The 13300-nt window shown below is 38.0% G+C and overlaps 1 protein-coding gene across 4 annotated transcripts in view; it reads right to left on the bottom strand.

Moving 5' to 3' along the window:
- The window catches only part of mapk14b (mitogen-activated protein kinase 14b), a 126210-nt gene extending 113024 nt beyond the window's left edge, over positions 1-13186 (bottom strand). The window contains exons 1-3 of one of the 4 annotated variants that reach the window (XM_069941752.1): positions 12778-12860; positions 7809-7885; positions 624-753 (exon numbers count right to left, since the gene is read on the bottom strand). In XM_069941752.1, the coding sequence (XP_069797853.1) occupies positions 624-753; positions 7809-7885 (207 nt within the window). In that variant the 5' untranslated portion in view covers positions 12778-12860. Of the gene's footprint in view, positions 1-623; positions 754-7808; positions 7886-12777 lie in introns of all 4 variants that reach the window. The other 3 variants (XM_069941750.1, XM_069941749.1, XM_069941753.1) reach the window with 3 other exon arrangements.
- Positions 13187-13300: the final 114 nt, after the last annotated feature.

Raw genomic sequence — 13300 nt, 5'->3', positions numbered from 1 at the left:
TGGGTTTTCCTCTGGGGCTCTGGTTAAATCTTAAATTTTAAAATTTATTTTGCTGGTTTAAAAAGAATTTTTTTAAGGATATTTGCAAAATCAAAAAAACAAGCCACACAATTATAGTTTTGGGACTAATAATTGAACAAAGTTTAAGCAGCTAATTTCAATATTTCCAAGAATAAAGCAAAACAAAATCTCACCATAGTTGATCATAAATTATTTTCCGTTTGATGATTTTGCAAGATTACACCCGGGAACTTCACAAAATAGCAGAACACATGGAGATATTTCATTTCAACACATGTTTATGTTGGAGATCACTTTTGGATGTCTGCATTTAACTGCTTAACAGTTTCAAGGTGTAATCTCAGTAAATACTCAAATCTCTATTACAACTACAAACACAAGGACAATGAGCTAATTGGAACAAAGTTGATGTATTTACAAATCTAAAAGCATACTTTCATACTTATTATAATTGTTTTTTTAAGTTGCATTTAGAAATGAAGTTGCCATACCCACAGCAACAATGAAACACAAAGTAAAATACAAATATTTCACTTTCTTGGTTACATTGATTGAAATATCAGAAAATAAAGCGATACATTCAGATTCCATTAAATGCTTACATTTTCATGTTTCATATGTTTCAACAATCGTAGCTCTCTGTATGTTCGCTTTGCATGAATGATAGACTGAAATGGTCTGGAAAGTTTCTTCACCGCCACTCGAACACCTGCTTTTGTGTCAAACGCAGCACTAGAAAAATACAAATAAAGTACTATCAGTTTAACAATATTTCTTTACAAACTTCAAATCATAACAATTATTAAACTACTGACAATTAGTCATCAAGATCGCAGCACTGTATTTTACATTCAGTATTTTGTTCATCCTCAAGCTAGTTCTTCCACTGATTTAAAAAAAACATTTTGAACAAAATAACAAAAGGGAGATTAATCACTTGATTTTAATTTTATTTTTCAATTAGGGCAGTAATTGAGACTTAATACCTTATTATTGGAAATTAATTGTCAGTGACGTAGAAATGAAGAAACCACACTGCAAAGATTTCCCCATGTCAATCCTACTTCAGGTATCAAATGCACATCCTTACTGTATAACCACACTTCACATCAACATTAGGGTTTAATTGGATATTTAAATGTAATCCCTTTTAAACATGTTTGATGATGATGCCCCAAGAAAGTTCAATTTCAGTATTACAGGAAAACAGTACAAATACATATTAAAGCAATAAATATTATTGTCAAAGGATTAGAGGGATGCAAATTACAGAATACAAGATTGCTCTTGGACGGAAAGGTTGATTACACTTTTGTCCTTAATCAGATGGATTTGTTCATGTAGATAACAAAACCTATTTAATAAGTGGTTTCATGGAATCCACAGGAATTTACAGTTTAAAGTTGAGATCACAAAGAGAATAAGAATAATATCTGCCTCAAATGTGGAAATTAAATCCTCCATTTAATTGAAAATTAGCTTTTTAAATTTTGATTGGTCCTTTGTGTTTTCCAATAAAAACATTTTTGATTCAATTCAGGAACTGAAAAATATCAAGACATTCATGAGCACATTAATTTCCAATGAACAGCAAACACGCTTTAGCCGTTTCAGTTGCTTAGTATTACAGAAATAAACCGAGACTAGGATTTGGTTGACAATAGAAGGTATCTATCAGAAGCAGATTTCAGACACAGTATTTTCACTCCTAAAATGCGCACAAGTATATAATGCGCACAAAATCATATACTGAGTAAAAATATTTTTGTATAGTGCATTCGCATATTCTGTGTGGGTGTAGTATTCTACATTCTGACTTACAAGAGCAATTCGCATTTACTTGGGACATAAAAACAAATTCCATCGTCCCACTATCTTCCATAGTTAATCTCCCGCAATTTACACCCATTCAACACCTGTCTCCTCACCCCCCCCCCCACCCCCCCACCCCCCCCACCCCCCCCACCGAGTTGTCAATTGCCATTACATAGATGATGTCCTCCTGCAACACATTAACAAGCTTTGGCGAAAAATCAATTAAATAGATCGAAGATAACCTTCAGAGCTATGCAGGATTTTAATTCTGTCATGATTTAAAAAAGCCTTTCTTTAAAAAAAAACCCCTTACTTTGTTAAAAAGTGTACAATTGAGAATTTTATGGTTTGATTTGATATAATGAGGATGATTTAACAGTCAAGTTCCTTATCTGGTCAGTTTATCTCCTCCCTCAGGTCTGGACAATTAACAGTGGTAAGATTCAGTGCCCTAGCCAGAAGATCTGTTTCTTGAAATACCATGGCACTCAGGTCAAAAAGTTATTCCCAAGATCAAAATTTCCCATGCCCGCTATAAATTGTGCGCATTCTTTCAATGCCGCTATTAAATTCCCACGCTCACTATAATATTCCCATGCTTGCTATAAATTGTGCGCATCCTTTCAATGCCGCTATTAAATTCCCACGCTCACTATAATATTCCCATGCTTGCTATAAATTGTGCGCATCCTTTCAATGCCGCTATTAAATTCCCACGCTCACTGTAATATTCCCATGCTTGCTATAAATTGTGCGCATTCTTTCAATGCTACTATAATATTCCCACATCCACTATAAATTGCATGCGTTCTTTCAACATTTCCCCTTCGGAGCAAGGGGACTGAAACAATCTTTCCCATCAGAGAAACGATTTGGATCAAAGACATGGGATGTGCTGCAGACAACATGCTCCGTTAGTCTTTTTTTTTCTTTTTATTCCTTACCTTTGCTTATTCGGTTACTTTGGATTTTTTTTCCCTCTCTCCTAAGCTTTTTCCTAGGTCCCTGTAGGGGCCATTGACCCCCTCCAGTTTGTTTGTTTATCATATCTATACAATTTATACAACTTTATTCTTAGCTGTAGTGGGGCAAGGGGGGTGGGAAGGGAATAAAAAAAGTCTATATTTATACTGGTTTTGGAAGAGATTATATTGTGTGTTTGAATTTACGAGTTGTGAAAATCAGAAACATTAAAAAAAAATATGCAAAAATATTCCCGCATAGCGTGCACATGCATATATAGCATAGGGGGCTACCTGGTTTGTAAAAATGCATAAGATGCGCACATTGTGTTAAAAATACAAGATTTTCTTAATTAGTGGATGATATTTCTATTCAGACTCCAACACACAAGTTCAATTCACTTCTTTTCACATACTACATGGCATTATAATTTTATAATGCACCAGAGGTGAAGCATGGGAGTCAAGGGCTCAGTACATGTGACGAGCCCAAGGGAATCACCCAGAGACTCAGATGCCGGATTCAGCAGCGTTGAATAAATAAATAAATCGCCAGAGCAGTTTCAGAATCTTATGCCATTTACTATTTGACCAATCAATATTGACAAGTTATCTGAAAACATGTACTTAAAATTTTATGTCAGACTAAATCAGTTTTGACCATCCATCTACCTCTACTAATGCTGCCTGACCTACCGAGCTTCTCCAAAGGTTCTCAGATAGAGATGACAACATCTACAGCCTTATTTCGTTCAATCCTTCAACAATGCCCTCATTATATGCCCTTGTTGCCACTCAAATGTGCACAAGGCCAAAATTTCAGGAGTGGCACTGCTCTTAACTGATTTTGAAAAATATATCATGGCATAACTGACAAAAACCACAAAGCTTCTGCATTTTGGAGATTTCCAGTGGGGAATCTGGTAAAACAATTTGTACTGGGCTAAGAAGTTATTCCCCTTTTATTTCAAGGGTTCAAAACAGCTGCAACAGATTAAGTGTACATTTTAGATTTTGATTTTCCAAATGTTAGTCATTTAAATTTGATCATTTTAAAATACTTTTGAAAGATTTTTTATGTTTTGATCTTAGAATTAAGATTTTTAAATTTAGACATACATGCAGCACAGTAACAGGCCATTTTGGCCCACAAGCCTGTGCCACCCAAATGAACTACAACCCCGGTACATTTTGAAGGGTGGGAGGAAACCAGAACACCTGCAGTAAACCCACGTAGACATGGGGAGAATGTCCAAACTCCTTACAGACAGTGCTGGATTGGAGCCCCAGTCGCTAGAGCTGTAACAATGTTGAAATCCTGCTGAGTTGCAGGGCATGATTTGGCTGCCAACGATTTTGCAGTAGTTGTGAACAAGGCTTACTCTTCTACTGCACAGTTCACCTTCTATCTCTCTCTCTTCTTCCCCCCCATCACAAATGTCATTTAAGTCATAAATACATTTGCAATCAGTGTGAAAGTAAAAGTTTTCCGCCACTCCATTAACAACCAATTATATTCGCAAGCTTTTGCGCAATCTTTATCATAATTTAAAAAGATGGTTAAACAAAGATGGGGTGCTTTTAAAAAAAATCCTCCAGTACTGAAGCCTGATAGGTCATCTCCAGTTAAACCACTGGCCTTCACCCTGACACAAGAACCCTCATCTCAGCTCCTAAAGTTCAAGCCACAAGTTTGAATTTGTAGGAAATTTCTTTCAATCATTCAGTATGATAAATAAGCCGCTTTCAGGTGCTTGGACGCAGATAATGGGCCGGCAGACGTGGCTGGGGGAGTGCAGCTGGGATGTTCAGGTGGCCACGGAGAAAGCGCCTTTCTGTCACTTGAACGTGCCAGCTGAAGGAGAGCTGCATCCGAGCGAATGTCAGCTCCTGTGGACTGCGGCCGAGGTTCCACCGCTGCTTTCAGGTGCAACGGGGGATTCTCGGAGCCGGAGATTATACCGACGTGAGGAGGGATAGGCAAGTGCTCCTCCTGGCCGGGTTCTCCACTTTCAGGCAGCCTCCCGACAGCCACATAGGAGTAGAATATGTGGCTTTACATCAGGGTATTTTGGCCACCTGAAAGTGCCTTTAGATTAACACATTAAACATTGCAAGTCCAGCTCCCCTCAGCTAAAATATGCTTTGGTAACAGTAACCTTCAACTACTTTTTCATACGTGTACATCAACAAAATTTGACAAAATAGTGAGACTATTCCTCTGCACGGTTGGTTATGCTTTGTAATGAGCTGCTTCCAGCTCTGGAATTCTTCCTTTGTAATTCTTGCCTCTTTTCTGCTTTAAGATGCTCGCTGTCACATTTAACTGTATACAGGTGATCTGCCATTACACTTACTCCACAGTAACCACGAATTCTCCCTTCCTTCCTCCCTCCCCCTGCCCCACCCACCCCCACCACACCGTGCACACAACAAAAAAATTTAGGCGAATGATTTATAATAATCGGACAGGCCATGATGGTATCATTTTTAAAGCAGAACTGCAGATCATGCAAGTTCAAACCCAACAGTAATATTAAAGAGATTTCAATTCATTTCTCAAATCTGGCAGGATATTATAGAAAGCATAATATTCATTAAAGGATGAAGCCAGCCATTTTATTCATTCCACGTGCAATCGTCGTTACACTTTCCCGTGGCTCAATGTCCTGGTTGCATCGAAACATCAGCATTCTTCACTTCTCAAAAATTGTTATCTTTAGCAGGAACATCAACATGCCAGGCAACACTAGAATAATAATTGCAGTAAAACAATTCAGAAAGTATTAAATCCAAGAAGTGTTCAAAAAGTTGCTGTTCATGAATTGAGTTGGTCTGCATAAGCAGTAAAACATTCCAATAAGAAATAACTTGCCTCAAGCTACTGCTAAGTGTACACAAGAGCACATTTTCCAATCTGATGGAATTAATGGTTGGATTCCTTCTACTGTTCTCAAAGCTATTACATGTGAATTTAACTGGATTTTTCTCATTTTTTTTTTCGTGAGCCAAAATTTCAAAACAAGGTTTTCCCATTTAAACTTCCAAGTTACAACAATTTACACTAGACATTCTCAACAGGGGCCATCCAGTCCCCCGGGGCCACAGAACAATTAAGAGGTGGCCAAGGACTGAAAAAAATATTTTTAAATACTAGTTGGTAGGAAAGAAGTACAGACCAACTAAACTTGGCTGCTTCACTCAGAAGGGCACAGAGTCCCAAGGGGGTCATAGCCAAATAAAATGTTAAGAATGGCTGATTTAGGGCTGGTATATCAGTCTCAGTTTTTCCATCTTGACCTTTTTACAAGCTACCTCAAAACTCTTTACTAAGAACTCCAACATGGTTCTGAAAAAATGTTACACTCTCACTCATCACCTGGAAATGTGCACAGGAAAGGATTCAAGGATGCTCCAAAAACATCCATACCGACTCCAAGGAATCCCTGCCTCATGATGACTTAAATGAAAGAAGAAGCAATTACAATAATGTTGAGAGCTTAGTATCCAAGCAGCAGTAATACAAAGTAGCCGTGTATAAATGGTGAAAGCATATCAACTCCCATGAACCTTCCCAATCTGTGGAAGAATTCATCATTACACAAACCACAAGACCAGAGTGGAAGTTGAGAACTATTGGGACTGTGAATCTCATGCATCTCCTATTACTTGACTGCCTTCTCAGACCCAATTTCCATAGAAATACCCAGAGCCTGTACACAGGCCTTGGTTTGCACAAACAGGCCCTACTGACATCACTCCAGATCCTCAGAAGATTCATCATTGCACTTAATTTAACAAAGGAATGGGTGTAGTTGAGGGCCCCAGAGCAACATACAACTGGAGTGTGAATGAGAAAAAAGTCCCCATACCCATGAGTTAAACAGCATCAATTGTGATTTATTTGATGGCACTCTTGCCTGCTGAAGGAATCGATTCACTACTCATTCCACAAGTTTCAGCAGGAAAATTGACAGGATATGAAGGTTAAGAATTAAATTAAGGTCAGGCTAATTACAAAAGACTTCCCAATATCCCTTTCAAGTGTACGAATGATCCATATTGTATCCTCTGATAATCATCTTTCAACAAACATCATTACCCCTTTTCACACTGGCTAATCAGTAGATTATTCACCATTCAGTGAACCTGTTAAGGAAGCAGTTTTTGCCTTTCACACTGGACCACATTTAACTGGTTCTCTGACTCCTTTCACACTCATCACAAGACATCCCTAGGGATAGGGGATTCTATTCACCGGTCACGTCTGAGTGATGCATTGAACGATGATGGATCTGCCCCAAATCCTGATCAATGTATTATGATCTTGTATTTAAATAAAATTAATCATGCCTAATTATTACATAATTAAGGGCTGTATGAGCCCTTCAGCCCCTGTGGTTGGCCTGATCTACATAAACCTTTATAAATTTATAAAGGACCATGGGAAAGCATAGCCGCACAATTTATAAAGACCATGGACCTGCCCTCCCAGAATTTTGTGAGGCAGGGAGTGGGCGGTATTCACAGTGCACTCTTGGAGGAATTTCTCTGCCGCACAGAATTCTGGGAGGGCAGGTCCGCCATCTCTCTCTCCCACTGCAACTTTCCCCACAGGTCTTTAGACATTTATTAAGATTGATATAGGTCGGGGAAGTTTACATTCTTTTTTAATCCTTTGTTTCATTCATGTTCCTACACTCACAAAAACATAATCAATGTGTCACTGCTTTATCCCAGGATACCCAATTGCCTGGACATGCTCACCTTTGCCCACATGGACATCAACTTCCTACATTACAAAATACTTCTATACTTCAATGCTTATTTCAATAACTTTAAATTGCTCAGTTACTGACACCACATAGTTTTTTTTTGTGTTAGTAATGGTGTTTGTCACATTCAATATAGAACATATACAGTTAACTTGGTCATTGTATAAAAAATTCAAAATCAGCTTCAACAAAAAAGCGGCAATTTTCAAATGATACAAGTTATTAAAATGCAGACCAAAAAAAAAGACCACTTGTGGCTCCAGATTCCAGCCTCAGCAATCTGCTGGAGGACTTTAGTTGGTCAAGCAGCATCTGTGGGAGAAAAACAAAAACTTTGTCAATGTTATAGGCTGGAACCTTCATCGGGATACAGAGTCCTGACGACAGATTTTAGGCCACAACATTGACTATTCTTTGTCTCCCAGTGATGCTGCTCAATGAGCTGAGACCCTCCAGGAGATTGCTGATGCCACAAGTTATTAATCCCTACCACTCTTAGCAGTTGTATTTTTTTTATATATATATATAAAATAACATGAAACTGAATACATAGAAAAGTTCTGAAAGATCATTTCCTTTTTCCCCCAAACTTTATTTAAAGATAAAAAAAACATAACATACAATCCAATTATCAAAACTTGATTTTACAAGATAAATCCCAAACCCACCCATCCACCCCTTCAGCCAGCTCCCTTAAGGGGAGCCAAAAATATAAATGATATATATTTAAAAAATTATAAATGTTGAAAACAATTCAAAGTATATCTAAATGCATATATTTCAAAAACGGAGACCATTTGCTAACAAAAAGGGAATAATTATCATGTAAATTATAAGTATTTTTTTCCATAACAATACAAGCTTTCAATTCATTTTGCCATCGTAGTATATTAATCTCTGTATTGTCTTTCCAAGTACTCGCAACACATTTACGCACTACTGATAACACCAAACGTACAAAAGCAATTTGAATTTTATCCAAACCTAATCGCCTCAACAAAATCAAATTACCCTACAAAAAAAAATCATTGGATCTAATGGTAATGTAAGGTTATACAATTTTTCCAAAACTACTTTAATTCCTTGCCAAAATGGTTGAACTTTAACACAAGTCCAAACAGCATGTAGAAAAGTTTCAATACATAAATCACATCTAAAACATAAATCTGAATTCCTAAACCCATATTTTTTCAGTTTCTCCAGAGTCAAATATAATTGATGTAAAAAATTATAATTAACCATTCCATATCTTATATTTGTCAATTTGATTACATTATCCTGGCACATATCCGCCCAATCATCTTCAGGAAAAATAAATACTAAATCACTCTCTCATTTAAATTTAGATTTTTCCCAATCTGGTTTACCCATATTATCTTGTAACAAATTATACAAAACCAAAATATAACCCTTCTTTGGTACAGGGGAAATCAAAGACTCAAATCTCGACAAAATGGGTAAATTCATCTCTCTACCATAATTATCCTTTACCAAGGCTCTAAGTTGGTAATACAGAAACAAAGAATTTACAGATGTATCAAATCTTTCTCTGAAATGATTAAAAGAAATTGTCCCTCTTCAAAACAATCCTGTATTGTCTTTATACCCTTAAAATCCAAACTCTTTAAATAATTATTAAACATTGAAAAAGGAATAAGCTGACAATTATACAATGGAGTTAAAATAGATAATTTATCTTTTGATCCCAAAACTTTTTTTTTTAATTCAGATCTTTAACAAATGTTTCAATACGGGCATATTATATTCCTGTAGCAAATTCAAATTCCAACGAAATATAAATTCATTTACCTTAACCTCAGAAATACATGCCATTTCCACCTTAGCCCAGCTAGGATAATCTAAATCCATCAACCTGCTAATAAACTTCACACCCTTTTTTTTTTTAAAAACCTTTCTCCAAATATCTACCAGATTTAAATCCTTCATCAGCGCTTTGATCTGTATTGACAGATCATTTCAACCAAATACTGACAAAGCACTCAAATGAACCCAAGTGCAACCCATTATAGAAGTACAAAAATTATAAGACAACAAATTGTAGAGTTTTCCATAATTATACACAATTTAACAGGATATTAGTCAGTATAACCAGGAGGTTCATCTTTACTTGGGAGTACTAACCACACTGCATCTTAAAAACTGTATGGTCCATTCTGCTAGAACCAATACACGAGAGCAGGTTACAGATGCTACAATATTAATGTTTAGCATGAAAGAATGCTAATGTATTTGGCTTGAACTCTCCACTTTCATTCAATTGGGTTTGGGTTAGGAAGCAGTTGGATCATTTGCTTTCATCTACAGGGGCAAGAATGCCCTCACTCTGAACAAATTACCTTTCAATGCAATGTTGCATTTGCTCTGCAATGTAGTAACATGACTGCCTACGTGTATGTTTTAAAATAAATGGGACTTCAAATTTGAACACTACATGCATCATTATCCACAAGAAAGGTCCCAACCCAAGCGTCAACTGCTGGTTTCTCACCATGGCTGCAACCCAACCCTTCCAGCTTTCTTTGTTCTTCCTACAGCCCAGCAACTGCAGTTTGTGTACCTGTTGGAATCACTTTAAAAAAAAATACAAAAAGGAAGCAGCAATACAAAAATACATTTTTAAATAAACATTCTAATCAGAGTATCATTCACAAAGTGCCAAGAGAATCAAGCGAGCTTAAATTGGACATCTGATTAACCAGTCACTCTCTGAAATCAACGCAAACCTTGCCATTTATTGAAGTGAGCTTACATCATATCCAATCATAAAATTATTCACATCTATTCCTCTGTATACGTACATTCTTGGCACTATCCAAAGCATTTTTCATATTTCTAAACAATTCCACTAATGTTTTCCATTTTGGCATGAGTCTCCATTTGCTCCAAGTTATCTAAAGCTTAGCATTCTACATTCTGCCATAGACCATCCCATTTGCTCTTAAATCTGGAAATTTTTCATATTCACATCTTACTTCCCCAAATTTTAAATTCATCCCAAAATCCATTTCCGGCCACATCCCACTATAGCTTGGTGCCCCATTTACAACATACATTGGATTTTCAATGATACTGCGTAAATGTAGCAGATAAAAGCTGCTGGCATCACGGGGTGGCATGTGAAGTACAATCGTTATATTTTTATAACGGACAATACACAAATTTGAAAAATAAATTAAACATTGCAAATCTGTGCTTTAACTCCGATTTTGTTAAATAATTTTTTTAGATATAGTCATAACATTAGATATTTTCAACACTCGGATACATTTATCAGCAACATCTTTTTGAAATTATTACCATTAACTTGGTAACAAATCTCAGTTTGAATAAAATGAATTCAACACAAGCAGGTCCACAGCATAATCAACTACTTGATTTTTTTTAAAATCAGGTCTCTGGATTATATTTGAATTAGCAATGAAGATTTGTCATTACATTATAAGAAATACTGCAACCCTCTAATGTTTAAAAACGAAAATTATTGCTCTTTAATAAATTGCAGTGATTGATAGTTGTGTTGTTTCAAAGTCACGAAACAAAAATTAAAGAATTTGTTTACACATGTTGCTCAAAACAATCATGTGACCTCTATAATCTGACAAAATGTTTACGTTCATCAAATAGTCCATGGGATGTTGTAGCAATTAACAATCAAAAATAATACCCAGTCTATTAAACTGTTTCTACTTAATAACAAATGCATTCAATTGCATAATACACAGCAGGTTATGAAGCTAACATGTTTTATCAGAACAACGTTAACCAGAAGCATTGACAGCGTTTCCTTCTCCATAGTTGCGTCATGATACAGTCAGCACATTGCTTTTATTTCAGCTTCTCACTTGATTTTTTTTTAATTTACTTTGACTGCTGTCCAAGGCATGTACAACAAAAGCAAGAAACTATGTTCATATAATCTTGCCATACAAATCACATCATTCCAAGGTATCAGGAAGATTTCCAGAGATAAAATTACATGGCCGATTTTCATAAATGACACTGCCTAATCAAAACCAACTTATTAGATGGCTAACCAGAGTGGCACTGGCTCTTTTACAGAGAATCCCTCCCGGCGAACTTGATTATTTTACTGAATTCTGAAATATTGCACGTTAATTTGCATCTTTTAGGTTTTATAAACTTGTCCAACCAAGGTCAATGATTATGCTCCACCCTGTCCATAACAAAAATCCGCACTTCCATCCGTTCCAATCAGTTTCACGTCTCCAAACACACGCAATTCCTCAGCCTCTTCACAATTTCCTCTGCAACCTGACACGGTCTACAACTTTTACATCCACAAGCCAAACTTGCGACAAAGAAAAAAAAAACGTTGAAAGGTGTGCATCAATTGTAGCAACTTGCACCGAGATGCAATCCTGTTGGGCAGCAGCTCAATAAAAGAAGTTTTATAGATCACTGTTGTAATTGGCATGAACGAGCTCACACACTTAAGATTCAGTTTTGCACCGAGCAAAACAGACTTTCTAGTGCACATCTGCAAATTACAAAGCTTTATCAAAAATTTCAAAAGGGAAAGATTTCAACAAGTCAAAGCAGTAACAGTGACACTTTGACTTTCAAGCTTAAAAGTCGAAGTTGACAGCTTGCATAAATGTAGTTCATAAGCAATTAAAAACACACACACTGTTCCTACTTAATAACAAATGCATTCAATTGCATAATTGACCAAAAAAAAGTAGCCGATTTCGAGCAACTATAAAACTCAACCACAAGACAAACCGGTTTTGAATCGATGCCCAGATCTCTCCGATTCAACCCTGATAGAAACAACTGCCTTTTGGTTGCTTCATGCTTTTGTTGCAACACAACTTTTGGGCAGTCAGGAGCAGGGGAATCCGAGCCCTTTTTTTTTGCAACAAGTTCCCTGTCATTTTGGCTGGGGGCGGGGGTGTGAGACGAAACATTTATTTCATGCAATTAGCGTTCTGCAAAATACGATCTGTGCATTGCAGGACACAAGGCTAAAACCAACAAACACGCCAAAAAGAGGGGGTTGGGGGGGGGGGGGGAGCGAGCGTTTAGGACATTTCGGGGCCTAGCGAGGCCTGCTGCAAGAGTGAAGAGTAGAAAGCGACGCTGCTGCTGCCCCCCCCCCCCCCACCCCACCCCAACTTTTCTTTGCAACTTGTGCGCGACTCGAGCAAACAAATCCCACGTACCAGACGGAGCCGTAAGCCCCGGATCCGACGGGCGACAGATTCTGATACCTCTCGGGAACTTCCCAGATGGTCTTGTTCAACTCCTGTCTGTAGAAGTGCGGCCTGACTTCTGACATGGTGCAGAGTGTGGGCTCTCCCCCCCACCCCCACCCCCACGCCCCTCCCCTCCCCACCTCAGCAGGCGGAGGATGGCAACCCGGTGAGGGCAATGGTGACAGCTGAAGACGAAGTGATTTTTTTTAATGCGAGCTGCAGGTCACCATTGGAAGCTGGGAGCCATGCCGCGGAGGCTGGAGCGAGCACGCACGCCCCTGACCATCGGCTCGAGCTCCCACTCATCCCACTTCCCCCTTTTTTTTCCCCGGACGCCCTGACGTCAGGCAGCCGCAACTCCCTCTCTCCGAGCGCGCGTCCTTCGGGGATTGCGTCATGCTTCCTCGAATGGAGGCACTTCTCGCGCGCTTCGCCTCTCTGCGCACGCGCACTTCGCCTCTCTGCGCACGCGCACTCCGCCCCCCCCCCC

Source organism: Narcine bancroftii, chromosome 5 (genome assembly GCF_036971445.1).
Source record: "Narcine bancroftii isolate sNarBan1 chromosome 5, sNarBan1.hap1, whole genome shotgun sequence".
In the NCBI taxonomy this organism is placed as follows: domain Eukaryota; kingdom Metazoa; phylum Chordata; class Chondrichthyes; order Torpediniformes; family Narcinidae; genus Narcine; species Narcine bancroftii.
Note: the sequence above shows the minus strand (reverse complement) of the source record. Positions and strands in the feature narration are given on the sequence as shown.